This window comes from Netta rufina (genome assembly GCF_964035555.1).
Source record: "Netta rufina genome assembly, chromosome: 8".
Lineage (NCBI taxonomy): Eukaryota > Metazoa > Chordata > Aves > Anseriformes > Anatidae > Netta > Netta rufina.
In genome coordinates, this window is record NC_140131.1 from 5,203,114 (window position 1) to 5,230,839 (window position 27,726).

At 37.6% G+C, this 27,726-nt stretch overlaps 1 protein-coding gene across 1 annotated transcript in view; it reads left to right on the plus strand.

Annotated features, from left to right (window-relative positions):
* Positions 1-27,726, plus strand: part of USP24 (ubiquitin specific peptidase 24) — a 60,232-nt gene that overhangs the window by 29,664 nt on the left and 2,842 nt on the right. Inside the window, exons 24-65 of the mRNA XM_084291212.1 lie at positions 160-226; positions 348-458; positions 828-926; positions 1,010-1,180; positions 1,739-1,824; positions 1,973-2,066; positions 2,356-2,511; positions 4,823-4,920; positions 5,666-5,761; positions 5,915-6,143; positions 6,481-6,640; positions 6,898-7,053; positions 7,625-7,695; positions 8,459-8,619; positions 9,299-9,360; positions 10,083-10,274; positions 10,472-10,589; positions 11,451-11,595; positions 12,034-12,153; positions 12,438-12,563; positions 12,759-12,857; positions 13,079-13,161; positions 13,375-13,516; positions 13,920-14,039; positions 14,429-14,649; positions 15,053-15,177; positions 15,802-15,943; positions 16,272-16,422; positions 17,708-17,803; positions 18,391-18,494; positions 18,622-18,735; positions 19,492-19,588; positions 21,009-21,125; positions 21,719-21,811; positions 22,148-22,250; positions 23,129-23,250; positions 23,769-23,882; positions 24,115-24,180; positions 24,468-24,534; positions 26,156-26,234; positions 26,835-26,910; positions 27,422-27,508. Of these exons, the coding sequence (XP_084147338.1) occupies positions 160-226; positions 348-458; positions 828-926; positions 1,010-1,180; positions 1,739-1,824; positions 1,973-2,066; positions 2,356-2,511; positions 4,823-4,920; positions 5,666-5,761; positions 5,915-6,143; positions 6,481-6,640; positions 6,898-7,053; positions 7,625-7,695; positions 8,459-8,619; positions 9,299-9,360; positions 10,083-10,274; positions 10,472-10,589; positions 11,451-11,595; positions 12,034-12,153; positions 12,438-12,563; positions 12,759-12,857; positions 13,079-13,161; positions 13,375-13,516; positions 13,920-14,039; positions 14,429-14,649; positions 15,053-15,177; positions 15,802-15,943; positions 16,272-16,422; positions 17,708-17,803; positions 18,391-18,494; positions 18,622-18,735; positions 19,492-19,588; positions 21,009-21,125; positions 21,719-21,811; positions 22,148-22,250; positions 23,129-23,250; positions 23,769-23,882; positions 24,115-24,180; positions 24,468-24,534; positions 26,156-26,234; positions 26,835-26,910; positions 27,422-27,508 (4,936 nt within the window). The remainder of the gene's footprint in view (positions 1-159; positions 227-347; positions 459-827; positions 927-1,009; positions 1,181-1,738; positions 1,825-1,972; positions 2,067-2,355; positions 2,512-4,822; positions 4,921-5,665; positions 5,762-5,914; positions 6,144-6,480; positions 6,641-6,897; positions 7,054-7,624; positions 7,696-8,458; positions 8,620-9,298; positions 9,361-10,082; positions 10,275-10,471; positions 10,590-11,450; positions 11,596-12,033; positions 12,154-12,437; positions 12,564-12,758; positions 12,858-13,078; positions 13,162-13,374; positions 13,517-13,919; positions 14,040-14,428; positions 14,650-15,052; positions 15,178-15,801; positions 15,944-16,271; positions 16,423-17,707; positions 17,804-18,390; positions 18,495-18,621; positions 18,736-19,491; positions 19,589-21,008; positions 21,126-21,718; positions 21,812-22,147; positions 22,251-23,128; positions 23,251-23,768; positions 23,883-24,114; positions 24,181-24,467; positions 24,535-26,155; positions 26,235-26,834; positions 26,911-27,421; positions 27,509-27,726) is intronic.

Genomic DNA, 27,726 nt, shown 5'->3' on the forward strand with positions numbered 1-27,726 from the left:
AGCGTAATGCAAGATTCAATTATAACAAACTACGAAAATAGGTCAAGAATTATTCCCAGTGTTAAGGAGCTGCATTTGAAAACAGTTCATGATTGCTATACGTGGGCATTGAAAACTAATCTCCGAGACAAGTAACTTATTTTGCATGTTTATCCCTAGGTCAACTAAACTTGTAATAATTGAGAGACTGCTGCTATTGGCAGAGCGTTATGTGATAACAATAGAGGTAAGATAATTTCTTCCTAGGCAAGAATGCAACTTCCAGTATTATTAAAAACAGTGAAAGTAATTTAAAAATGGATTTGTTCTCAAGGATGGTATTTACCATTGTCTTTCTCTTCCGGCAGGACCTTTACTCTGTCCCCCGAACTATTCTACCTCATGGTGCCTCTTTTCATGGACATATTTTAACTCTTAATGTTACATACGAATCTACCAAAGATACCTTCACCATAGAGGTATGTGTGTACAGGCTGTGTGTTTCATGCCATGTTGATCTTTTAGCTACTTGGTTCTTTTTAATACTTGGTCTTAAAAGAGGCAGCTGTTTTTAAGGACTCAGCCTGCGAAATCTATCTAAAAATGCTAAATGTGTGTATAAGCCTACAGTAATGGATGTGTCTGTAGCATAAATGGCTTACATCACTGTAAGGTGGAAAAGTTGTTTCCTTGCTGTTAGTGATAGAGCATTTCTAGTGCTGTCCTACCCCAGTAGTCTCTTTTATACCTTAATACCTTTACTATCCTATGCAGGAGAACTTCCTTGAAAGCTCTCAGGATTGAGTTCTTGAGCAGGCATACTAAACAAATCTCATTTAATTTCACAGGCTCATAGCAATGAAACTGTAGGGAGCGTCAGGTGGAAGATAGCAAAGATGTTGAATTCTCCTGTGGATAATATACAGATATTTGCCAATGACAGCCTGGTATGTTAACTAGAATTCTCATTATGTATAAAAATCAAATCTGTCTTTCAGATATCAATTAAATGATAGATATTTTCTTGCAGCTAACAGTAAATAAAGATCAGAAACTACTCCACCAATTGGGCTTCTCTGATGAACAAGTCCTTACAGTAAAAACATCAGGAAGCGGGACGCCGTCAGGGAGCTCAGCAGATTCCTCAACCACTTCCAGTAACAGCAGTGGTGTATTTAGTTCATCCTATGCAATGGAACAGGTACAACGTAGTAGCCTGAAAACTGCCCTTGCTTTTGAAGGGGATGAGATAAAAAGGGGGTAGTAGGGCAGTACACAGCTTGGGTGGTGGAAAAGATACAGGAAGTTGGGACAGAAGCTTTTTACATCAGCTTTTTACACTTAGGTACCAAGCAGGCTACATTAATCTTTACAGAGTCTTTTGTTAAATCCTGGAACAAGCAACTCTTGACTTAATTTTGAGGTTACATACCTGGCTGGAGCAGAGATTTCCAGATTTTCACCATTAATAAAGCTGCAGTATGAAAATAAACTAGAAAGTATCGACTAGCATATTCAGACCACTCCTAGTCTGTGTTGTTTGTGAACATTAAATAATCGTTGGTGTCAAAATTTGCTTATTAAAAGAGAAATGGGGTAATAGTGAAATTCAGATGGTCTCGATCTAGAAGGTAGATGGGATTTCACCGAGCCACATTGATGTCTGGGTCAGTTGCTTCAATGAAGAGCTCTACTGAAATACTTAGAACAGAGAGGGGAGGACAAAAATAACACCTGTGTATTTTTGCTTAATTCTCAGGAGAAATCCCTCCCTGGAGTAGTCATGGCTCTCGTGTGTAATGTGTTTGATATGCTTTACCAGCTTGCCAATCTAGAGGAGCCAAGGTAAGCAAGCTAAATGGTTATCAAATATGGAAGAAATGCTCATGTTGGAAAGCTCAAATAGCTACTTATTTTACAGTGTATAAGTATTCACCTGGTCACAGTGTGGCTGAGCCCTCTTTTGCCTAAGTAATTTCTGATAACTTTCCAGAATAACGCTGCGGGTGAGAAAACTTCTGCTTTTAATTCCTACTGACCCAGCTATTCAAGAGGCACTTGATCAGCTTGATTCCCTGGGAAGGAAGGTATGGATTAAACAATACCAAATGCTGGTGAGCTGAACAAAAAGGGTTTTACTAGCAGATTTCTTAAATTATCTGTAAAATGATGATCTTTGGGTTTGAAGCTACTGCAAAACAATGCTCATCTTAAAGATTAATGACGTATTTCTGAGCATTTGGAGATGAAAGGGTTATTATAGGGATTATATGAGATAATATAATGTTGCCAATTATAACAAACTGCAGTTGTCTAAAAATTTTTAAATTTTTAAAATTTTAAACGTTTTTTTTTTCTGTGACTTATTCCTCCTAGAAAACACTGCTCTCAGAATCAAGCTCTCAGTCTTCAAAATCCCCCTCCTTGTCTTCAAAACACCAACATCAGCCCAGTGCTAGTTCAATACTAGAAAGTCTTTTCAGATCTTTTGCTCCAGGCATGTCCACCTTTAGAGTTCTCTATAATTTAGAGGTAAGAAAAATTTTCTTCTTTCATACTTGTGTTTCTGAGTGCTAGGTTTAAGTAGATCAAATTTTCTTGGGCAGGAGGCCTCAAATTCACCATGATGTTATGGAAAATGCACATGTCAAGTCATAGCCTGTTTTCCTGTATACAGTAAATTCACTGTAACAGAAGGGGTAAAAAAAGTTCCACATTAGAGACTTTAGTGTGAAGCCATGCCTCTCTTGTGATTGCAAGGTGGAATGAGTATTTTGATTTATGTGGAGAGAAGCAGAGAAATGTTGAAATCCTTACTGTTCAGGTACAATTCCTGCCTGAATCTCCCAATACTTAATGAATTTTTTATCATATGAAAATGTAGGTCCTTTTAAAAATGAAGGGGAGTAGTTGTTTAGCTTGTTTCTACTCAAATCCTTTTGAAAGGTTGATTATTTTAAGGGAGAATAATACTAGAGATTCAGAGGGAGCTGGCAAAAAGAATGCTAATTTTCCTTCTACATAAGTCTACCATATTCTGTCTGTAGAGGCTAAGGAGGAATATTTCTTGAAGCATTCAGCTGTGAAGAATTTTCACTATCCAAATGCGCAGGGCTTTTACCCAGGAGCTTCTGGCCTGTTTTAACTGTGCATGCAAAGTGAGTGGAATGCATACAATTTTTTTAACCCTAAGTATTCTCCTGCGTAAGTTCTTTATCCAGAAGTCTAAAACACTGGGTTGGACATCGTAAAAAGATTCTTTCCAAGTGCTCAGTACATGGATTTTAAAGAGAATGAGAGGGTTCAGTTGGTGGTGTTCTTACGTCACATTAATCTGCACTCTCTAGGAAACTGGGCAGTGTCTAGTTCTGCTCACAGATCCCACCGTTAATAAGGATATGTTACAAATGTAGTCTGAATAATATGAAGTTGCAGGACCATTGCTAGCAGCTTCAAAAACAGTGGACAAAGTTACTGTTCTGTCCTCAGTGTGTGCCAAGATTGCTGTAGGAGTTTTGTTATAGTTGCCTTTCTTTGGACTTCTGCAGTCTTAACATTCAGTCTTGATCATCCTACACTCTGACATCCCATTGCACTGGTAGGGTTCCTCCTTTTTCTGTCAAGCTGGAATGAAATATATTTGTCTCTAAAATGTGTTGACAAGTTCTACAACTGAAAGCAAATGGCTTAACATATCACAGCAAGGATATTTTGTTGAACTGGCAGGTTATCTTACAGTGTGACAAGATGGCTATCTACTTCTGTGCCAGAGAAAATAATGAAAGCAAGCAATACTTTGCTTGCTTTTCTGGCAAGGAATAAATAGTAGTAAATTGGATTAGATATGTAGATTTTGAGTGGACTTGCTCCTCAAATCCAGTCAAGCCAGTTGGAAGATGAGTATTGTCAGAAAAAGATGGCATGGTGTTTTATTCCCCCAGCTGGTAACCTGTTCAAACACTAGGAAACCAGTCTGGAGCACTGGGATAACTGCTTCCTGAAGAATGTGCGCAGCAAATTTTAGAGGTGTGAAAGAAATTAAAATTATCCCTCTTAGAGGTTCAGGGTTATATAATGCAGTGTTGTAGTAAGGTTTCATACCTGGAACTCTGTAAACCATGCTTATGCTATGTGAGCATGGAAACCACATATTTTGTTTTTCCATGTGCAGCATTGTTGGCTGTATCTACTGAAGGGACTTTACAAGAAAGCAAGCAACTTCTATATTTTTTTCTATTTATTTTGTTTTTTTAAAAAAGTGAAATGGATTATAAATGTACCAACAGGGACTGCAGAATTCTACGTCCGTATTTCCGTGTGTAATTGGATTCTGTGAAGTTCAGTGCTGACTTAAAACAAGAGGGATGATGCAGAGGTGAAGTTCACAAGGGCTGTAGAATTATCTGGACTATCCTTAAAAAAAAAAAAAAAAAAAAAAAAGAAAATTATATTTAATACAATTATTTCAGAAGACATGAGTTAATACGTAAGCCATCTCTAGGGTGTTTTATTGGCTGCTGTCAACTGAAAATCTCGGAAGGAGAAGGATTTGTGCTATTAAGGAGTTCCTTCTGAGCCTGAAGACACATTTCACAGACTAGAGTATGTACTTTATTCTCTTAATAAATAAACAGCAGTGAAGATAAAAATGCCCTTTGATACAGGATAAATATCTGTAGTAGTCTTTGCTGTCCTGGATATTTTTAGTATGATTTCTCTTTACAGACTAGAGCTTAATAGAGCTGTATTGTTAATTCCATTAGTAGTGGATTTTTTCCTACTATAGTTTTGACCTTCAGCAGTAAGGAAATACTAAGATTTATGTGTGAATACTTTATTTTAGGTACTGAGCTCCAAGCTGATGCCAACTGCAGATGACGAAATGGCAAGAAACTGTGCCAAGTCTTTCTGTGAAAATTTCCTCAGAGCAGGAGGTTTGAGGTTAGATTTCAAAATCTTGACTCTATTTGTAACACTTAATTTAGCTAGCTGTTCTGTGGTTCTGCTTTCCATGCTGTAGCACACTTGTACAGTTTTGAGCTGCTTTTTTTAGAGGAAAAGTCCATTCAAAGCTATCCTTTTATTTGCGAGTGTCTGGAAAGATACCATAGCTACCATGGTAATGTAACGGTGTATATCATATTAACACCAAAATAAAGATAGCCACAGATAAGCCTATGAAGTGTAGCTTACACAGAGGTAGTTAAATAATAGAGATTTCAATAGCTAGCATTCCAGTTCAAATTTGTAAGTGGCTACATTACACGTGCTATGTCCTGCATATACACCAGCAGACAGTTTCTAGCAGTCAAAGCGTGGATTGTGTATTGGGAACCAAATGAAATTTGACCGTCTCTGAAATCCAGACCCTTCAGATAAGGTACAGTCATTTGGAGGACTTGGCAACACTGCTTATAATTGTGTCAAAATTGTCAAATATGTGTTGCTCTTAAATTTCTGTACGCTGTAGATCCTGAAGCATTTACCAGCAGGAACGGAAATCTCCAATCTATAAATGCAGGAGGGGAAAATAGGGATGTTAGTCTCCAAAGCTGCCAGTTTGGCAGTTTTAACTGGCATTCAATTGAGTGAATAAGAGGAGGGAAGGATGAAGATAAATTAATTGCACCTCTTTCCTAAGTAAAATGCTTTCAAACAGAGCCTGTATTATTGATTTGTTTTTAAGTTTGGTGGTGAATGTGATGCAGAGAGATTCCATCCCTTCAGAAGTAGACTATGAAACCAGACAGGGAGTCTATTCCATCTGCCTGCAACTTGCAAGGTAAGTAATTGCTTCTCATTAGATTGAGTGCTGCTCTCTTGGCTTTTGGAGTGTCCCTTGTAATATTTGTTTGAAATAGAACTCAAAGTATCAGTTGTTCACTTGCTGTGAACATTCAAAAATAAGCTTCACATTTCTGCTCTGTGAATGTAGGTTCTTGCTTGTTGGCCAGACAATGCCTACCTTACTGGATGAGGATTTCATTAAGGATGGGGTAGAAGCATTGTCCTCGCGCCCCTTCCGTAACGTCAGCCGGCAAGGAAGTAGGCAGATGTCCATTTGTGGAACACCTGAGAAGTCATCCTACCGACAGCTCTCTGTGTCTGATAGATCCTCCATTAGGGTAGAAGAAATCATACCAGCAGCAAGAGTTGCCATACAAGTAAGGAAGTGTTTGATTATTTATGGTGATGTAGCAGTGTGATCTCTGGTGGCAGCTGTATAACTCCTGGATTTTCAGTCAGAAATCTACTTTCTATGCGAGTTCTTGCCCAGGCTTCATTTAAAAGCCTCTGGAAATCCATGTTATCAGTCTCTCTTCCCTACCTTTATCTGGTTTGTAACATCTAACTTAAGGCATCCTTAAGCCTGGTTAGAGAAGAGAGAAGAAAAGTCCAAATGTGAATTTGACATGATCCAGAAGATACATTCCTCTTATCCCTGTCATTAACAAAGGCTGTCGATCATCACAGAATTAATGCTGTTTCTTATTTCTTCAGACTATGGAGGTGAATGACTTCACTTCTACAGTGGCTTGCTTCATGCGACTTTCTTGGGCAGCTGCTGCAGGACGACTGGACCTCGTAGGAAGTAGTCAGCCAATAAAAGAAAGCAACACTTTATTTCCTGCAGGGATTCGAAACAGACTTAGCAGCTCAGGTAGGTTACTGTGCCTAACATCTTTTAAAACGTCTTTATTGAAGGAAGCATTTGGAAGCCATCTTTAGGGATGGAAGTATTTGGTTTATTCTTAATTTAACTCATGTGAAGTGTGAAGCTGAATTACGTAAATCTAAGAAAAATGTTGCATGTTCGTGTGGCTTTTAGAGAAGACTTAAGTTGTAGATAACCGACCAGAGGCTGAAGATACATGAAAAATGTAATGGGTTATAGCATTTGTTCATTTCTTAATACAGGAAGTAACTGCAGTTCAGGAAGTGAAGGAGAGCCAACAGCACTGCATGCTGGTATCTGTGTGAGACAGCAGTCCGTATCTACCAAAGATGCTCTGATTGCTGGAGAAGCCCTGTCTCTATTAGTAACCTGCCTTCAGCTACGCAGTCAGCAACTAGGTATGAAATAGAATTGGATTACTCAGTGTTTGGAGTATAAGTAAGGAGGGTGAAGTCTTATGAAGATGGTTTAAAAAAATAATCATGAGAAACTCTGAAATTTCTAAGTTACCTTCTCAGCTCAAGTGACAAACTCACAATTTGATTTTAAAAATGCATTTTTTATACCCAGGACTGAACAGTAGGTGGCATGAAACATGGCATGTGGTGTTGTGCCTTAGTGAAATGCACTGGGAAAGCTAACTTACTGCCAGTATATAAATATTTGTACTGGCTCTGAAGGACATAGTTCTGCACGTGCTGCTGTTTGCACAGCTAATATTTAGTACTTGAACCTTTGTGTACAAGAAATGTAAATGGTGGTGGTGGAAGGAGAAGGAAAATGCTGTTATGAGGTAGTGCTCGTCTCTGATGGAAGGAGATGGAGAAACATGCAAATACCCATTCCTGCTTTTTGGTATTGACAACAGGGTATGTTCTATAAGTCCTATATGGTATTTTAATATAAGACTGTAACAGTGATTTTAAATGATTATTCTAGAAAAGATAACCTCATGTTCTTCTGTTCTAGGATCTTTTTACAATTTGCCTTGTGTTGCTGATTTTATCATTGACATACTGCTTGGATCACCAAGTGCTGAGGTAAGAGTTTTTCTCTGAAAACTTCTTTAATGTTTCAGTGAAATGTGTATACTTTATTCATTTCATGTCATCTCATGATAAAATTGTTCTTTACAAGTATTCCAACACTGTTTGTATAAATAACCTTTGGGTAATGGCTAGTAATTCCAGTACTTAGTGCTGTGTTGATAACAAATGCTGAAGTATTGCATTCTTTAGGCTTGTATAATCCATGAGGCAGAGCTGTGCTTTGAATAGTCAGAAAATACTCTCATTTTGGTGAGTCAGATTCTATAATACTAGTACTTTCACCTTCTCAACAAGGGGAAGTTACAAGGAACTATTGTCTGAAAAGTTTTGGGTAAGATCTAATGGACTCTTCTGGACTTCTTGAAAGAATCTTCCAAATGTCAGAACCCTCCTAAATTTTTTTTTCTGATTTTAGATTATTCTAGATATTAAAAAATCTAGAGATTTTTTTCAAGCCGCACTTACTTCATTTCATGGCATTCCTCCTATTTTGTATGAAGTTGTTTTATCTTTTCACCCCTTACCTGAACTGATGGTCTGTGTTTAATAAAGCATCAGAGCTGTTAGCAGAGGGATGAAAGTGGTTTGCTAAATCCCTATAAATAGAGAAGGCCTGGCTGGTGGGTATGGAGCTCATGCTCTAGTTTCCACGAGATTTTCAGTGTCTGGGTTTTGTCAGGTTTCTAACCAAACAGAAGTTTATTTTTGGCAGCCGTTGAGTAAGGTCTAGTGCTTGACAATGATACTTTTTCAGATTCGTCGTGTTGCCTGTGACCAGTTGTACACCCTTAGTCAGACTGACACGTCAACTCACCCAGATGTACAAAAGCCAAACCAGTTTCTCCTGAGTGTTATTCTCAGTGCCCAGCTGCCTCTTTGGTCACCAACCAGCATCATGAGAGGAATTAACCAGAGGTAAGGCAGATGTGTGTTTACTGGGGAAGGAAACCTATTGTTTGTTTTTTTTTTTAAATTAGTAGTGCTTTGGAAGTTCTGAGGTATAGGTGATTAGGACTTTGTTTCTGCAATTCTGTGGAAAGTAGACATGTCTGTTGTGCCCCAGAAAGTTCAGGAAGTATGTAAGTTGGAGGGAAATCTGAATTTCTAATGTACAGCTCTTCCTCTGCGAATTCATACAGTTTGTTTTATTTAACTTCCCAGAGGCTGTAGTTGCTAAATAGGCATTCTCTTTCTAGGATGTTCTTGCAGTAGTCGAAATGACTTGTTTGCTAACCATTGCACTTGCTAAGACTGTGTCAGTTCTGTTGACATGTCCCTGACTGGCCAAAGACTATTCAATATACTAGTCTAGAAGAATCTGAGTAAAGGAGTAACTGACAACCTAAAATATGTTGTTGACGTTACCATTTGGTATTTAACTTATGAGGTGAGGGAAGAAAGCAATGTTAAATGTTACTCAAAAAAAATAATCAGAAGCAATCATTTTAAAACTGAAGCACATGCATAAAAAGCATACCAAGACAGCTACAATACTTGAATTAGATGGACGGAGAATGTGGGCCTTAAAGGTAATAGCTTAAATTAAAATTAGAAACTTTTTCCCAAAATAAACTCTTCTATTTGTATCTTTTAGACTTTTGTCCCAGTGTACAGAATACTTTGACCTGAGATGTCAATTATTGGATGATCTGACATGTAAGTACGTTTAGATTATGGCCCAGACATACATGCTACTCTGATTGGAACTTCTAAATGTCTTCCTTCTGTAGACCAGATGCAGAATGTAGACTTTATGGGGATTAACTCAATGTGACTTGACAGTGTGCTAGCCATTCTGTGCTGTTAATGTCTGATGTGGGCAATTCTTGGTGTTTGGTAACTGCAAGGCAATTAATCCTTTTGGTAACTGAAATGAGTTCCTTTGCAGAAGATGCTCTTTTTACATATTGTGGGATAAACTAGACAATCTGTTAGGCCTTCAGTTGGAAGTACAGAGATGAAAAATTACAATAAGATAATCAAGAGCCTTAAGTAGTGAATGTATGTCAGTTTCCTCCATGAGGAGATGTGAAATACCTACCTGTATACTCAGCTTGCAGAGTAAATCTCTGCAGCACCTTCCCCATAAGAATACATATATATAAACATACTACCACTCCACACTGTCTGTACCCTCTCAGAATTCAGTTTGACCTACTTCTAGAAATCTTTCCAAGTATCATTCCCTTTCCTGGAAAATTCTCTAATTGATTGTTTTCTGTTTGGTAACATAACAGCACATGAGTGGAAGTCCAGTTCAAAAGCTGTCTACTCTTGTTTGAGACCTTGAGATTCTTTGTTTTTAAATTCTACACTTATATATACATACAGAACTGATCATTTCTTTTTTTTGTGGGGGTTCCCTTTTGATCTTGTAGCATCAGAAATGGAACAGCTAAAGATAAGCCCAGCTGCCATGTTAGAAGATGAGATCACCTGGCTAGACAATTTTGAACCCAACCGCACAGCTGAGTGTGAGACCAGTGAAGCTGATAACATCTTGTTAGCAGGACACTTAAGGCTCATCAAGACTCTCCTTTCACTTTGTGGAGCAGAGAAGGAAATGGTTGGTAAGTATTCCTTTTCATTCTAAAGTGGCTGGACCAGCATGAATTCTGCAGTGTTTAAAAATTACCTAGAAAATGTTTTGAAGATATAAGTAGAAGATATAATAATATATCATTAGAAGTGACAGAGCTGAAAGGAATAGCATTGGCAGTTCAGCATGTAATGTATTTAACAGTAGATGTGGATTACTGTGTTACAGGTTCATCTTTGATTAAGCCATTGTTGGATGACTTCCTCTTCAGAGCGTCCAGGATTATTCTGAACAGCCATTCTCCAGCAGGCAGCGCTGCAATCAGTCAACAAGACTTTCATCCAAAGTAAAAAGCAATTTTTTTTTTGTTTTTCTTGGGTTTGTCCAAGTACTCATGAATGCAAATGCCACATTGGGGCTATAGATACATGGAGTTCATACCAATGTTGGAGCTTTCTTCAGAGCACACCCTCCCGATTTGTTTCCTACATAAGTGTCCAAATAGTGTTTTTGTGGGTTTATATGTTCTTGGCATCTCTAATAGGCTTTTTAAGTTCCATGTACATAGCTGGCATTCTTATTAACTTGATGCATTAATTGCATATGACATGCTACACCTTGATGTATTGTTCTATTGCTGTTTGTCTCAACATTCTCTTGTTTCTTTATTCAAAGACTTTTCTTTGGCCTTCAGAAGAAAGGGATAGTGTGCTAGATCCATTGGAGAGTTGTTTCCTACTGATTTAGCACACTGTAGGTCTAAGGTCTTCCTAGCAAGGAAGTTGTCTGGTCTAGCGCTTCCAAAGCTCATTTCATTGTACATCAGTCATTTTGTCTCCACCAGTGTTAAAGTAATAGAATCTGATTGTTAGTTCTCAGGGGTGGTACAAACCGTCTTCTTTTCTGGGTACATTGCTTCCTTGCTACTGAATGTTAAGCACAGGCATCTCCATGTCAGGAGGAAAGGCTTATTTAAAAGAATATTTCTGGGGCTGCTCATCCTCTGCTTTCCTTCCCATCTGCCTCCCCAAGAAAGAAAAAAAAAAAAAAAAAAAAAAAAAACACTGCAGTCTCTCAGGAGATTTTTAGCATTTAAACTAGTCCTTTTGAACAATTGTCGCTTGTTCTGAGTAATATGGCTCTCTAAAATTAGAAATAATTGAGTAATCTTTAAAAATAGATCTTAACTGTGGCTTGCTTCTTATAGGTGCAGTACAGCAGATAGCCGATTAGCTGCCTATGAAGTGTTGGTAATGCTGGCTGATAGCTCACCTTCCAATCTTCAGCTTATTACAAAAGAGCTGCTTTCTATGCATCACCAGTGTGACCCTGCACTTACAAAGGAGTTTGACGTAAGCAAGAAGCCTTTTTTTAATTTGCATTAGCGTGATAGCATTAGTACTGTCTGATCTATTGAGCTGCTTCATTCAAGAAATTTCCGTGGTCTTCAATTTAAAATTACAAAAAGCAGACAAGTAGATGAAGATCCAGTTGACCTTTCTGAGAAGCAAATACTCTTATGAGTCTTTGTCAATTATTTGCATAAGAAAGAAGTGTTGCTTAATTGTCACCAATTTCATTTAGATATGTTTTAGGCTGCTTTTTCAGTTTTATGGTGAATATTAACTGTAGAGATGAGCAAATACAGCTGTTGTGATATTTCAGAACCGATTTTCCTGGTTTTCCATAAAATAGTACATAACAGTTCATTATAAAGGTGATTATAAAAGAGATAATGTTGGAGTCTCACATGTTCCATAATTTACTGAGACAAATGTTTCTCATTCTAGTATCTTCCCCCTGTGGATAGTCGCTCCATTTCAGGATTTGTGGGACTAAAGAATGGTGGTGCTACTTGTTACATGAATGCCGTCTTCCAGCAGTTATATATGCAACCTGGGCTCCCAGAGGTAATTGGTTCAGTGTCCTGTAAAGTCCTCTTTTCAGAATTAACTGTCACCTGAGCTGCGAGTTCATTTCACGCCATTTGTAACATTGTTTTTTCTTAAAAAAAAAAAAAAAAAGGTATTTCTATACATAATTTCTATGTATAAATATACAGAGTGCATATACATAGCACATATACACTAAAAATATAGATACACAAATGATTACTTTTAACTTATCATGCTGTCATGAAAACCTAAAGTATTAGTTCTTGGCAAAGTTAGTAAAGCTATTTGTTTCCTCCCAGGCCCTGCTTTCCATTGATGATGATACAGACAATCCAGATGACAATGTGTTTTATCAAGTTCAGTCTCTTTTTGGTCACCTGATGGAAAGCAAGCTACAGTATTACGTACCTGAGAACTTTTGGAAGGTATTACTTTTTTGTTTAGAATATATACTTTCCTACTTAACAATGAGCCTTTTTTTTTTTGTTTTACCTTTTTCTCACTGCAGAATTTCTATGGATAAAGTTTTACCTCAAAGTCAAAATGTGTAGAAATAATGCTTATTGGTGAAGTTTTTTTGATATTTACGTGGAACTACTACCTCTTTATACTTGATACAGATCTTCAAGATGTGGAATAAGGAACTTTATGTTCGAGAGCAACAGGATGCTTATGAGTTCTTTACCAGTCTTATAGATCAGATGGATGAGTATCTCAAGGTAAAAACTTCAGGTTTCTTTCCTTGTTTACATGCTTCTCTTGGTAGTCGGTCTACCATTTTCTGTCATTCTTTTTTTTTCCTTTGGAAAAGAAGGCAGAGAACCACTTGACTATTTTGTGATCTAAGTAACATTCAGAGGCTTAAATTTCATACTGTGTGCTTGGTCTTTCAATCTGAAAATATATTTATAACTGATGTCTAGTTCTATATCTCCAACAGAAAATAGGAAGAGACCAAATATTTAAGAATACTTTTCAAGGCATCTTTTCTGATCAGAAGATCTGTAAGGACTGTCCTCACAGGTAATGCTAATTTCAGTGCATTAGATAACTATTACAATGCGTAGGTCAAAATAGCACAAAAAGTAATATACCTTTGACTGTAAGCATCATAGCTGTTGATAACTACTGGGCAAACGCGATATTTTCTATGCATATCTTGTTAATGTACTTTGGATACGTGATAATGTACTTCTCCTCTGTCAATGTCTTTACCATTTTTCGTCTTTATTTTAGGTATGAGCGTGAGGAAGCCTTCATGGCTCTCAATTTAGGTGTGACTTCATGTCAAAGTTTGGAAATATCATTGGATCAGTTTGTTAGAGGAGAAGTTTTGGAAGGAAGTAATGCATACTACTGTGAAAAATGCAAAGAAAAGGTATTGTTTTAATGTATGTAAGAGCGTTCAGCTGTAGCTTAATGTTTTCTTAAGCATTGCATGGTTATATGAAGCCATATTTAAATACAACTTACTCTAATTGTAAAGTTAAATCCAAAGCCCGTGTAGATAGCTTTCTTCATTCCTTGTAACTCATATTGGGGACTAAATGTTTAGAGGGATGGCAGGGATGGTACAGTGTTCTGTAACATACCAGCCCACTGCACAAACATGCCTACAGACAGGGTACTACTGCAGTTACTACAGTCATCCTATGGTCATCCTACCTCCAGTAGCTGTATTGTTTATCAGTTTGGGATGGTTGGAATCAGGCATCTATAGAAAAATTTTAGAGCTTGCTTGAGTTATATAGATAGAGGTGATGCTCTTTTGTCTTTTTAAGAGAACTACAGTGAAGCGTACATGCATTAAGGTCTTACCAAGCCTTTTGGTGATTCACCTGATGAGATTTGGCTTTGACTGGGAGAGCGGTCGTTCCATTAAATATGATGAACAAATAAGGGTAAGGAAACTATTGGTTATGCTCCCCATTCCCACCACCTCTTCCACTCAGTGGAGTGTAGTGCACTCACCCTTCCTATTGATACTCCCTTCTTTCCTCCACATCTCAATGCTGGACTCTTGAATATGTGGAATGCTTACAATATGATCAAAGTACAAAAAATAAGCACTTCTCCTACAAACTTTGCTTGCCTGCAGCATTCTCAGAGTGCTTCAGAAAGCAAAAGCCTCTGCAAAGACATTTTAACTTCTGTGTCATAAGGATGAAAAGTTTACTACCATGCTTCCTTTTAGCACTTCCAATATGGGAGTATTAATACAACTCTTAAAAAATTACGTTAAGCAAGTGCATGACAAGATCTCTGTTTAATCTAAAATATCTCTTCACAGTTTCCCTGGATGCTGAACATGGAGCCTTACACTGTGTCAGGGATGGCTCGTCAGGATTCGTCCTCAGAAGTGGGGGACAATGGTAGAAATGCAGATCAAGGAAGCGGAGGCTCCCCAAGGAAGAAAGTTGCACCTACAGAGAACTATGAGCTTGTTGGTGTGATTGTTCACAGTGGCCAGGCACATGCAGGGCATTACTACTCTTTTATAAAGGACAGGAGGTAATGTCCAAGAAGACTCGCATAATGGCTTTGAGAGCAGTCTAAAGACTACTTGTTTTGGGAAGGTATAGTGAGCCATTCGGAGCTCTTTTGGAAGCACTGGTCTGTCTTAACACCTAGCAGAATTGTCCACATTATCAAAATATCAGGAATTCTTATTTGCCTTGTATTGCTGCAATGAGGACTTCCTGTGACACTTACTTGTGGGTGATGTGCTTCTGTTGTTTTTAATCAATTTTTTTGGAATCAAATTTTGTCATTGAGTTAAGCTTTCTATTTCTTGTCAAAACAAATGTGAGTTCAAGGTTCTTATTGCTAGGATATTTGGGGTGGTTTGGTTTTTTTGCTAGACAGTCAAATAATATTGCTTCTGTTCTATTTCTGTTTGTTTATTTGATTACAGAGGATGTGGAAAAGGAAAGTGGTATAAATTCAATGATACTGTTGTTGAAGAATTTGAGTTAACTGATGAAACCTTGGAATATGAATGTTTTGGTGGAGAGTACAGACCTAAAGTCTATGATCAATGTAAGCAGAAGTGAAGATGAATTTACAGTAGCTTTATTTTTCTTATTAGTTCTCAATAGAGCTAAGTACGTTATATCTCTTTAGAGTAACATGATCTAATAATCCTTCCCAAGCATTTTTTTTCTGAAGTATTCTGATTTACTGTAGGACTTAACAAGTTATGTCCTTATAAGTTCTGCTATGGCCTAAAATATTGAACCATATTCATTGTTGTTCAGCTATTTGTGAACTGAATAGCGGAGGAGATTCAGAAGTAAAATGGCACGTTATTAAAAATGGTTTAAAGAAAACACAAAATAGGCCTTATTTTAGGCTAGGCAAAATGTCCGTAGAACATGGTGTGGGATCATATAGTTAAACTTCATAGTGCTTTAAGGAATTAATCCCAAACATATTTCCAACATCATTCATTTACTTTGTAATTCTGATAGCTATCTTTTTTAAAATACATGTGCTCTTCGTGTGTGCACTTTTCTATTCACTAACATAGACTGATGTTTTGATCTGAGAAATGACTTCGTACTGCACAGTCTGTATTGCTTGCACACCCAATTTCACTCCCCTGTCAGAATGAAGAGTGCTAAGCCTTCAAAGGCCTTCATTGAATGCCTTTTCTCTCATCAGCTAACCCTTACCCTGATGTACGTCGGCGGTACTGGAATGCCTATATGCTGTTTTACCAGAGAGTGTCTGATCAGAACTCTCCGGTCTTACCAAAGAAAAGTCGAGTGAGTGTTGTGCGTCAGGAAGCTGAGGACCTCTCCTTGTAAGTTTCTCTTGTGCCTGTAAAGGCTTCTCCTACATTGATGTCTAGACCCTATTTCCAGAACTAAGGAACGAATAATTCTTGTTCAGCACAGGAGTGTACTGATCCTTCTGTTTTTTTGTTAAGCTGCTTAATTGAATAGTCCTTTATTGGTTTTATAAGTTCCTCTTCCATGCTCCTGCCACTGTTGGAATAAGAAATTCAAGCTGACTGACAGCCTCATAAATTACTTAGACTGTCATATGAATTTGTTTTAAGATGATACTGGCTCTATTGGTATTTTAAAACTTCAATTTCATTGTTGACCTTGAGCTTCTATATATTTTAGATCTGCTCCATCTTCACCAGAAATTTCACCCCAGTCATCACCTAGACCTCACAGGCCCAACAGTGATCGCCTATCCATCTTAACCAAGCTGGTTCGGAAAGGAGAAAAAAAGGGACTTTTTGTAGAGAAAATGCCTGTACGGATATATCAGGTAGAGAACTCTGCAAGTTGCAAATAAATGCTATTCATACAAAACTTAAGCTCATAGGAAGAAGACAACAATTTTGAAGGTAGCCTTGAAGTAATTCAGTTATTGAAAACCAAGATAGAAAGTAACTCTAGATTCTAATATAAAGTTCTTAACAAGCTGTTCAGTGATATATTATTGTACATTTTGCTGTCCCTTCTCACAAAACTGACCCATCATTCCTTGCTTTGAACAAACTGCAGGCAAAATAGTCAAAGATGCAGAGATGCAGTAGCAGTCAGCATGCAGACAGGGAGAGATGAGAGAGAGAAGATGCTTCATTTGAAGTACGTTTGAAGAAGAATGGAGAATTCGCAAATCAGTTATCCTCTAGTTCTCAAGTTTCACAACAATGTAAAGAGGAGGAAGACTAAGAGAAATCACAGCCAGCTAATTGTCTGTTAGCTTATGTAATCCTGCGTGTGTTCTCAAATGGCAGAACAAAGATATTGAAGGCAGCACTGCAAGTCAGAGCTGATAACGGAGTTGTGATGGCACTAGCAGAGCAGTGAGAGGATGGTAGACTCAGTATTCATTCTCCCTCATAAGAGGAAGGTCTGTGTCTGCAGGCCTGCAGGTGTGGTGGGGGTGCAATCTTGCATATATTTGGCCTTCTGTGCACACACCACCCTGCTGATCTGTGTTTGTGCAGGAGTGCCAACGTTACACAGAGTAAACTGTGCCAGCTGTATATGGCCCTCCACCTGTACCAGGGCACTGGTACTCACTTTGGCATTCCAGTATCTGGGGTTGTGTTACTACAATAAACATAACTTGGCTCAAATTTATTGAGAGTCTTTCAGCAAAATCTTATTTGATAAAGGGGGTCTTGGCATGTTAGTACATCACTGGCATACCATGGTATGTGTAAATTTTCTAAGCAGGGATTTCAGATTTGAAGGATTTTTTTTTTGGTATTTTGTTAAAAACAAGCAAAAAATGGAATTCAGCAGCAGCTTCTTCCTTTTCCTTTTCCATAATGGTCCAGTGATCAAGTCTGTCAGTTAACCCGTGTTTTGCAATGTCCTTTGAAGAAAATCACTGGTTTTACACAAATCTCTTAGTTTCCCTTATGGTTTTGCCCTCCACCGAAGTAGTGATTCAGAATATTAACAGAACAGGTCTGATACTGGTTTTTAAACAACATACACATTTATGGGTAAGACAAAGCGTTAGAGAAGTGTTCTCTGACAGTGTTTTAATTTCTTTTTTTTTGCATTCTTTTACTTCAAAAAAAATATTTCTACAGATGGTGAGAGATGAAAACCTGAAATTTATGAAGAATAGAGATGTATACAGTAGTGACTACTTCAGTTTTGTTCTATCATTAGCTTCACTGAATGCTGTAAGTAACTAAATTTTAATCTTGGAATACTTGGGAAATACTGGGTAGACAGGGCCACAGAAGAGCCATGACAAGAAAACTACAAGAGAAATACTTGATGTGACTCTGCTTTTCCAGCTGAGCAGTTCCTTGACACCTGTAATTCTTCACATTGATAGCATCTGTCTCAAAGCTGACCCTAGCCTCTTTTTACAGAAATGTGAAAATGACATTGTGTAAATGCATAATAAAATTTATGAAATAATACTTTTTAAATTGATGCAAACTAAGCTCTAGAGGCACAGAAATTCCCCTCTGTATCGAATATCCACAACCCAGCGTTAGTCACCTCAAAGGTGGTAGCCCTTCATTCATTTCAGTTTCATCTACTAAAGTTTTTCCGAATGTAGTTAGTGATTAATAAACCAACCAGCATTTATTAAATTTATGGAATCTACAGACTTAGTGGGCCTTACAGTAAGTTTGTTTGCGTTCTAGCGTATTTGTTAGACTAGCATAGTGTACTTGAATATGTTCATATATTTAGGAGACAGCATAAGTGCTGCAGGCATAGTTCTGCTCTGGAGTAAATTTCATGTTTCTTTCAGACTAAGGTAAAACATCCTTATTATCCATGCATGGCAAAGGTGAGCTTACAGCTGGCAGTCCAATTCCTCTTCCAAACTTATCTCAGAACCAAGAAGAAACTCAGGTAAGACCTGACTGGGGAAAAGCCACTTCTGGCTTATCAGAAAGAAAGACATGATATGAAACATAGCTTAGGTACTGGAGGTGGTTTTCTCTTTCATTACTATCCCTGTTTTTTCCTGTTTTTAAAGGGCTGATACAGAAGAGTGGATTGCAACCATAGATGCACTGCTCTCCAAAAGCATTGATGCATGTCAGTGGTTAGTGGAATATTTCGTTGGGCCAGAGGGACGGGAGCTTGTAAAGTAAGTACTGGTAATTCTGGCTTTTGTGTGGTGTTTTGTGTCTTGTGTATGGATGAAGCTTCATAATAATGTGATCTGGCCTACACTGGTGTATTGCCAAGGAGTTGAGTGTGCACATTCTGTAAACAGGCACTCTAAATTATCACTGAGGTTTTTACTTTCTAGTATTTTCCTCTGTCCAGCTTTTTCAGTAGTTCTGAAAATCTAATAAAATGGTGCAGTGTATGTGAAGGCTGCAGGTGTTTAATTCAGAGGAGTGCCTTGAAGTGTGTTTGTCTAGTCACTCCTGCAAATAGAGGGAAAGAAGAATGTAGTGAATTGGAGTAAGATAAGTTAAATACATATCTGATGTATCACAGGTAAACTACAACATATTTTTCTCACCATCAAGATCAGCTAAGTGTGTTCAAAACTTCTATGACAAACTCCTGGGAAAATGATTAAAAAAAAAAAAAGAGGGATGCATCAATCTAAAGAAAAGTTTATCTCTGAAGTTTCACTGAAAGACAGTATCATATGGTAGCTCGTAATTCTAGCTTTTTTGTTCTTTGAAAGTAAATATATAATGGTATTGTAGGTTTTAGTTGTGACAAACAGGAATGCAGGAATGTAAGTTAAAGCTTATCCACAGAAGTATGATCCAAGAGTATTTGAACTGCTATCCTTTTCAAAATGATAAATACAACACTTAACCGTAGCAGTTGTGTGTATGCGTTGATTCCAGTTCTTTTTGCAGCTTCACCTTTTATCTTCCAGAACTTTCCTCCTGGAATGCAGCGTAAGAGAGGTGCGAGTTGCTGTAGCCACTGTTCTTGAAAAAACCCTTGACAGTGCCTTGCTTTATCAAGAGAAGGTTAGTGACACCTCCTCACCAGGGATGCTGTTGATTGTCTCTACCTCAACTCTTGCTTCTGCTTGAAGGCAATGCTATGTGATTTTGCAAATGACAAAGTGGGAAACTCACATCCTTTACAGGCTTGTAGCTCTTTCTTGAATAAATTAATTCTTTGTCCCTACCCTGTGAGGTAATATGCTGCTGTAATTCTTAGAATTTAAGTTTGAAGGTCTAAACAATTCTGCCTCACTTCAGCTTGTTTCATAAACTGACATCACAGTCTTTTTGAAAGTTTGGAAACTGTTTTTGTGAAATTTATTCTTTTTCTGTAACTGAGAGATCCTAGAAATCAGCTTTAATTTTGAACTTAATTTTTAATTCTCCTTCCTCGCTCAGTCAGAAGCCCATAGCAGTAGTAATTGGGCTAACTTGTTCTAAGGAGACATTTGAACTTTGGTTATTTTTCAGAGGTTTAATTCTCTATTAGAAAATCTTGGAAACTAAGTTTGGAAAATGTAGCCTTGTTCTATTTAGCTCATTTTAGTGTTGTAGGAAAACCCAGCAGGAAATATGTGAAAAGGGCTCGTTTGTGTAAAAAAAAAAATAAAATAAATAAATTCTTAAGATCCATCTGTTTCCCTTGGGTGACCTGACCAAATCATTTGTATATAGAGAACTCAAGAAACATGCTAGAAGACAGAAAGCATCACTGACTGAGCTCTCAGTGGGGACTTACAAGTGTCCAAGTCTTGTTCAGTTTGAAGTAATTTTCTTGCAACAGATTTTAGGCACTGCTGTTGTATAGGCTGCTGTAATGTTTTTCTTATTTAGAGCTTTATAGCTATCTTTCCTTAAAGCTCAAAGTCCTCCAAGCTGAGCAGAATAGTAGGGAGATAAACCCTTACAGTAAAGCTTGAGAGCTTTTGGGTACTTCCTCTTTGCTGTTAGTTTCTATCTGTCAACTAAGATGTAATAATATCCTAATGCCTTTAGTGTGCTTTGATGTAAAGTAAACACTAAAATTGCTTTCTGCATAAGTGAATATGGTGGTATGTTAGCCTGAGATATTGAGTTATGATTTACTTCTAATCTGGTTCATTTTATTTTACTATAATGACAGGAACATTTGAACATCAGTTACCACTTGACTGATGAGTAATTTGAATTGCTTTAAGAATATTGCAAACTTATATAACCACTGTGTTCCACTTCTCGAAGCAAGTTACCTACATGCTAATGCTTTCCTTACTTTCCTGTTTAAATATGCACATTAACTCAGTTAAAAATTGTAAGGTTGCAGTACTGTGTTAACTATTCATATTAATCACAGAGAGTGTATTTGACAATTTTCTTAGTCAAACCCAAAATTTAAAATGTAGGAATTCTTGTATTTTAAGCAGGAGACAAGCATTTAAATTCAAGTTAATTGCTTTCACAGTTAAAAAGTCTACATCAGTTACTGGAGGTGCTACTTGCTCTACTGGATAAAGATGTTCCTGAAAACTGCAAAAACTGTGCTCAGTACTTTTTGCTATTCAACAATTTTGTACAGAAGGTAAGCAACTGCTTATATGTTTCTCATGTTACTTTAATTTTAAAGAACGGTAGTAAAACAGCTAGTCATCCGTCTTCATAGAAGGTTTCAACAGCACAGTGGAATTCCTCCAGAAGAGTATTTGATTTTCGTTTCAGGGTTGCTTTTTTCTTTTCTTAATAAGTGACTTTGAACACTGATTTAGGATAAAATCATCCAAAAATATACAAGTGTATACTTCTTGAAGATGTTGTTTCCAGAGTCTGAATGTTGGGGATTTGTTTCTTGATTTTTTTTTTTTGGTTGGGTGGTCTTTGTTTCCTCCAAAACATATTAATGGTTTGGGATATTTTTTGTCGTATAGCAAGTAGAATGAATGACTGAACTGTGCTGTTCACCCCAGTATGAGTTCTCTCTATCCCCCTATTCTTTTTTCTTTCATATTACAGTTATTTTACATGTAGCAATTCTGGTCTAGTTTATATAACATGCTGTATATAATGAAACAGCTTTTTAAAGGAAGGTGCAGTGTTTAGCACTGCTTTTCTTTTGTGCCTTACAGCACTAATTCTTTACCTAGATAGGAATATAACTTTTTATTATTGTCTAAACAGCAGGGCATAAGGGCTAGCAGTCTTCTTCTCGGACACTCTGCTTTGAGGCACATGATCAACTTTCTCCTTGGTCCTAATCGTCAGAGCAATCAGGTAAAGCTAATGTAGTCAGTCATTCAGGGTTTAAGACGCTTACATTATGGGCAAATAGTCTTCATGTGATAAAATAGACTATTCCCTGGATTATTCTGCGAACTTAATGAAGTCTTAAAGTTTGTGCATAGTAGTTAATGTGGAGAAATGTCTGTATGGACAGAAGTGAGTGTCATTCTTGGGATAATAAAATTTCCAATGCATTCGAAGTCTTGAAACATAGAGGTGGGCTGTTAAGAAAATTGCTTTGTTTTGACTTAACAGGAGTTGACTAAATCAATCAATTGAAACTTAATTAAATGAAACTTAATTAAATCTCTCCTTTGGCTAAACCAGAACCGCAGATGGAGTTCAGCACAAGCACGTGAGTTTGGATATCTTCACAATACTGTGGCACTGCTTGTTTTACACTCTGACGTCTCCTCACAAAGAAATGTTGGTAAGAATTGCATTTTTGCCTTTTGTGACATTTCGTTTTGGTTACTTTAATTGGGAGTAACTTAGGCATCACTTAGGCATCAGGAGAGATGCAATCGCTTCAAATTTAAGGCACTGGTTAGCAGGTACATTTGATTTCTCTTTATTTTTCTGAACAAGTACTGAGAGGCTGTAGCAAACAGCATTTACAGGCATTGGGTGAGAAAAAAAAATCTTGAGAGAAACATTATTATGCTCTTCACTCAAACACACACAGCCCCATTTGCCTAAAAGGTCTTTCTTCATGTGGATGAATCAATATGTTGTCTGGGAAAGACCTACAGCCTACCAGGCTGTACTTTGCCTGCATTTATGTCTTTTGCTAGTCTTAAGGGGAATATTTGGACCAAGCTACTGAATAATAAGCAGTAGAATGCTCTCCTAGATATTTCTTACAAGAGACAGAGATATCTAAATAAGCATAATAAAGAAATGAGTTCAGATCTTCGGTGCACTGAAGGAAACATCTGAAGTTCTCTTTTTGGAAAGAATAATTTGATGTCTGTCAAAGAATAAAAGTTTCTGGAGTTGGGGGCAGTCAAACAATGTAAAGTAAGAGAAGAATGATAAACGTTCTGAATGTGCAACAGTGGGAGTGAAATTAAAACTTAAAGTCCAGATGGTAAATATGAACATCCTGCTTTTTTGTGGTTCATCTCCCTATCGTGTCACTAATGTAAATGGCACGTCAGTACAAAAGTTTATTTGGAGTGGTACCATACAGGCTAGTTGAAGTGACCATCATTAGAGGTGATAGGATGCCAGATGAGCGGCAGTGTCTTCAAGGTGTGTAGAACAATCTGATTTATTACTGGATTGTTTTTCTATTTGCTGTTACAGCTCCTGGTCTCTTTAAGCAGCGGCCACCTCTAAGCATAACTACTTCAGGTCCACTTCTGACGCTCCATGGGGAAGTGGAAGCCTTGTTATTCCTATCTGAAGGAAAACCTTACTTAATGGAGGTACCTGTTCTGAGTTCTACCCTGCTTGAACCTAAAGGCTTGTCTGACATTAGTTCTTTGAAGTATCTTGACATGAAAAACACAATGTTAAAAAGCAGCCAGCTGGGAGTATGAGGGCTTTATTCTGAGCCTAAACAAGAAGGCACCTTTGGTTTCTTCTTGACAACTTATTCTAGTAAATCCCTAAGCTTTAAGGTCTAGTTATGAGTGTTTACAGAGTTGGCAAAGAATATATTTTACCAGTATCCATGCAGTCAGTTACCATACGTCAGTTGGAGGTGCTGACTTGAATCACTGTGACTTAATGGGTCATGCTTGACTCAGACCCTCAGAGGCGGGCAGCAGGAGCTGAGTGGAGTGCTGTGAGTGAAGAGGTTCAGCCCACTGGGCTGTGCAGGTGCTGGGAAGAAAAGAAAAAGCAACCATTTCTGGAAAAACCTAACATTCTATTATAAACATGACCCATCTGTTGAAAATAATTGCATGGCTGTGTCTGAAATTGTTTATCTTTTTGTTAGGTGATGTATGCGTTACGAGAGCTAACCGGATCCCTGTCAGTTGTCATTGAGATGGTGGTGTACTGCTGCTTTTGTAATGAGCGCTTCTCCTTCACTGTGCTACATTTCATCAAGGTAGAGATGATCAAGATAGTTTCTTCTAGGCTTTGGTCATAGTGTGTCTTAGGTGTTAAAATGGTGCTAGGATCTACAGAAGAACAGTACAGATCACTGGATTTGAGAGATGTTTTTTAGTTGTGGTTGTTTAACTTCTGCTGTTTAAAATGACTATTTTTTTCAGAGAGTCTGGTAATTGTATCATCCACACATTTTACTATCTAAGTAGCTTTATATTTCTTATTTGCAGACTCAGCTGGAAACTGCTCCACCTCATGAATTGAAAAACATATTCCAGTTACTCCATGAGATACTGGTAGGTGAATGGTGAAGGCTTGTACATTTAAGTACAGGACTAAATTTTTATTGATGTATGATGGAAAAAACAACAGGACTGCATTGATAATTTTAACATCCGGGTATCTTTGATCCTTCAGTTTGAGTTTTTATAACTCTTTAAATTGCTCTCTTGATAATCTGGTGTTATATAAAACTTTGTAAGTCTCCCGTTTTTCATGTTGAGGTGATTAAAAGCATTTCCTAGTATAGATTCTCAGGTACCAAGCATAAGTTACTTCTACTGACCTTTTTCTTTCATGGCAGGTTATTGAAGACCCCTTACAAGTAGAACGCATCAAATTTGCTTTTGAAACGGAAAATGGATTAATAGGCAAGTAAGCCAGTGTGTGAATGTTACCGTCTCTCCTACTGACCCTTATGTTGATAATTCATACTGGTTTGTTACTGGTCATTAAAAGTGCTGCATCTCCATTTGACCTTACTGAAGCGAAGGTACCAAAGCATTTAAAATTGATTTTTTTAAAAAAAAAAAAAAAAAAGGTCCCAGAATGATGAGGGCTTATTTCATGTGAATCAGAAGAGGCTTTGTGCTAACAAATGTAGATTAGCCACATAATGCTTAAAGAGCACATGTAATCAACAAGTGTAGCTTGGGTATCTCTTCCATAGCTGTCTGGATGAGGAGCTGCTTCAGACTGTGGCTTTTACCTGAATTTATTTTGGATTCTGGTTTAGTGAGAGACAATACCTAGCTCTTTTTTTTTCTCTTACGCTTCAGTGTTCTTCTGTTTACTAATTTCCATGTATGACTGATAGAACAGAAGGTAACATGCAGTAGAGTCAGGGATTAATTGGTTATCTTTTTTCTAAGTGGTCCCACTTGAAGCAGTCCTATTCTGTAACTTGGGCAATATGTGACCTTTTGTTCTTTCTCTACAGAGAAGAGATGCAATTATTCAATTAGATTTTTATGTTGAAGGCTTATTGTGTTTTGGTATTAAATCATACATATTTTACAAGAACTGCTGTGAGTTTTGGGAGTGAATGTTGTAGTTTTACCTTGGAGTCTCCTAGCAACAGCACTGAACAGCTTCCAGTTTCACTGCACACGGCCCGTGACCTATCAGTCACATTGACTCGTCTTACTCCAAGGAAAGAAACCAGCAAATAGTTTTCTGTGGCCCTCAAGGGTGTTAGTGCTTAATTTGCAGTATGCCAGTACGGTGATGTTAATTATCTGCTGTGTTTGAGAGTAAAACACAGCAATTTGCAGTTCCCTAGCAATTGTTTGCCGCCTTTAGAGGTTTCACTGCAGTATGCTTTGATGTGGAGTGATATGGACAGAGCAACTTCTGAGTGGGAAATCTGCTTGTGGCAGCTCCATGGAAATCTGCTTCTCAGCCAAAGAATTTTGTTACATCAGAATTCATTGTATAGAAAAATTCCTGACTAGGAACTCTGTTGTTTTGCCTGGATCTCCCATAGAAAAGTCTCATGACTGAATCTTGCTACGCTTGTTTGTGTGAAGAAGCATTCACACACACATTCTTCTAGCGTAGCAAGTTCTGATCCAGGAGAAAGCTGGTGGTCTAGTCTGTTTATAGTGGTTTTGAATGGTTTGTTTTTTGTTTTTTTCAACTTCAGATACATGTAACCATAGCAATTATCTAACACAGACAGGATTATAGGGGAGGAAAACTGCATTAGGACAGGGCTATTTAAAATTCAGGTACCATGTTTGAAAGAATTACTGCGTTTTCACTTTGATCTATTTTTAATCCAATAGAGTTCCAGAAATAGTCAAAACTGCCAGCAATACAGTAGTGTGTTTAACACATACTCATGCTAACATCTGTAGAAATAACTTTCCCCACCTAAGCTACATCTAAAACATTAGCTTCATCTTCATTGTTTTCAGCGTGGTTGGCACAGAAATCTGATTTTTCTTTTTTCTTTTTTTTTTTTTTTAACCCACTTGTTTCTCTTTGCAGCCTTGATGCACCACAGCAACCATGTGGACAGCAGTCGGTGTTATCAGTGTGTCAAGTTCCTCGTTACTTTGGCTCAGAAGTGAGTAATAAGAGTCTCATAGTTTACCTTCTATCCCTACCTTAGACTACTCTGTGACTATTTAGGCTGCTTTTTCTACTTTTGATCAGCTTTAGTTTTTGTTACTGTGAGTGGTGCTCAAAGGTCTTGATATTGCGTGCCTCAGTCTGAAGTGAAATCTGTACCAAGTAGTATCTGAAATAGCAATTATTGGTTTTATATAAGAAATCTGTTTTTAAAGGCAGTGGTCAGCTGCATTCCATGGAGTCGATGCCTAGTACTAAGACCAAGACTAATAAAAAAAAAAAAACCTGTCCCAGCTTTCTTGAAATACTGTGACTGTTGAATTCTGTTTGGTTGGAACTTGGCACATGTCCTGCTAAAGCATAGTTCTGCAATAAGTGTATCTGTATAGTAGACTACTTTGAGTAAACTTTACTAAACATTATTGTTCTTGCTAGTCTGGTTAATAACAGAGCTATTTAGCTTGTCAGCCTTTGCAATGATAACAGTGCATGCAGAAGACAGCAGCATAAAGAAAGAAGCTTTTAGATTATTCTTCCTTTTAACTTTGCCAGAATACCTTGTCCAGTAATAACAAATATAATTTCCATGTCCTAGGTGCCCTACTGCAAAAGATTATTTCAAGGAGAATTCCCACCACTGGAGCTGGGCTGTGCAGTGGCTACAGAAAAAGGTAGTTTGTCTGTAACTTCACAGAAAAACTGACACCTTACTCACAATGAGAATTATGAAACCTCCATTTTTCTACTGCTCCTTGAGATGAGGCTTAAGACAAAAATACAAGCTACTTTATTTTTAACAAGGATGGTTTGAATGAGGTTAAATCTGGTGCATTCAAGAACTTCAAGCCATCAAGTGTTTCAGTAAATATAACCAAATGTGAATGGTCATGATGATTACCTTTCTTTTGCATGTGGGAAAACTTTGTGTCAGTGTATTGATGTTAGGTTTCACTTCTTTTTGCTTATGTGTTGGTGCAAGGAAACACACCTTGCAAGGTGAATTTCTTAGGAATTACCACAGCTTTACACAAAACACAGCTGTTGACACACAGCTTTTTCTTCCCACATACTTATTTTTTGGTTCTTCCCTCTAAACTTAACGTAGGCTGGCCAATACATCCCTTAATAAATGTCCAAGGAACTCATACTGTGTTTTTGTGGCTTTCTTGGCTTTTTATACAGATGTCTGAACATTACTGGGCTCCACAGAGTAACGTATCCAATGAAACATCAACTGCAAAAACCTTCCAGCGCACTATTTCAGCACAGGTACGTGTGTCAGTCCTGGGAGATGGTGTTAAACTTGTGTCTTTTTTTCTTGTCTCATTTTTCAGTTAGTGGCTTTGTGGGAACTTTACTATATTTCAGTGCACTTAAGGCCATTCTTCCCTGACAAGCCTGGATCCCGTGTTTTTGTCTGTAAAAACTAACCTTTAAAGGCTATTAGTCAATACCATACAATTACCTGTGGTGAATCAGCTATCTCG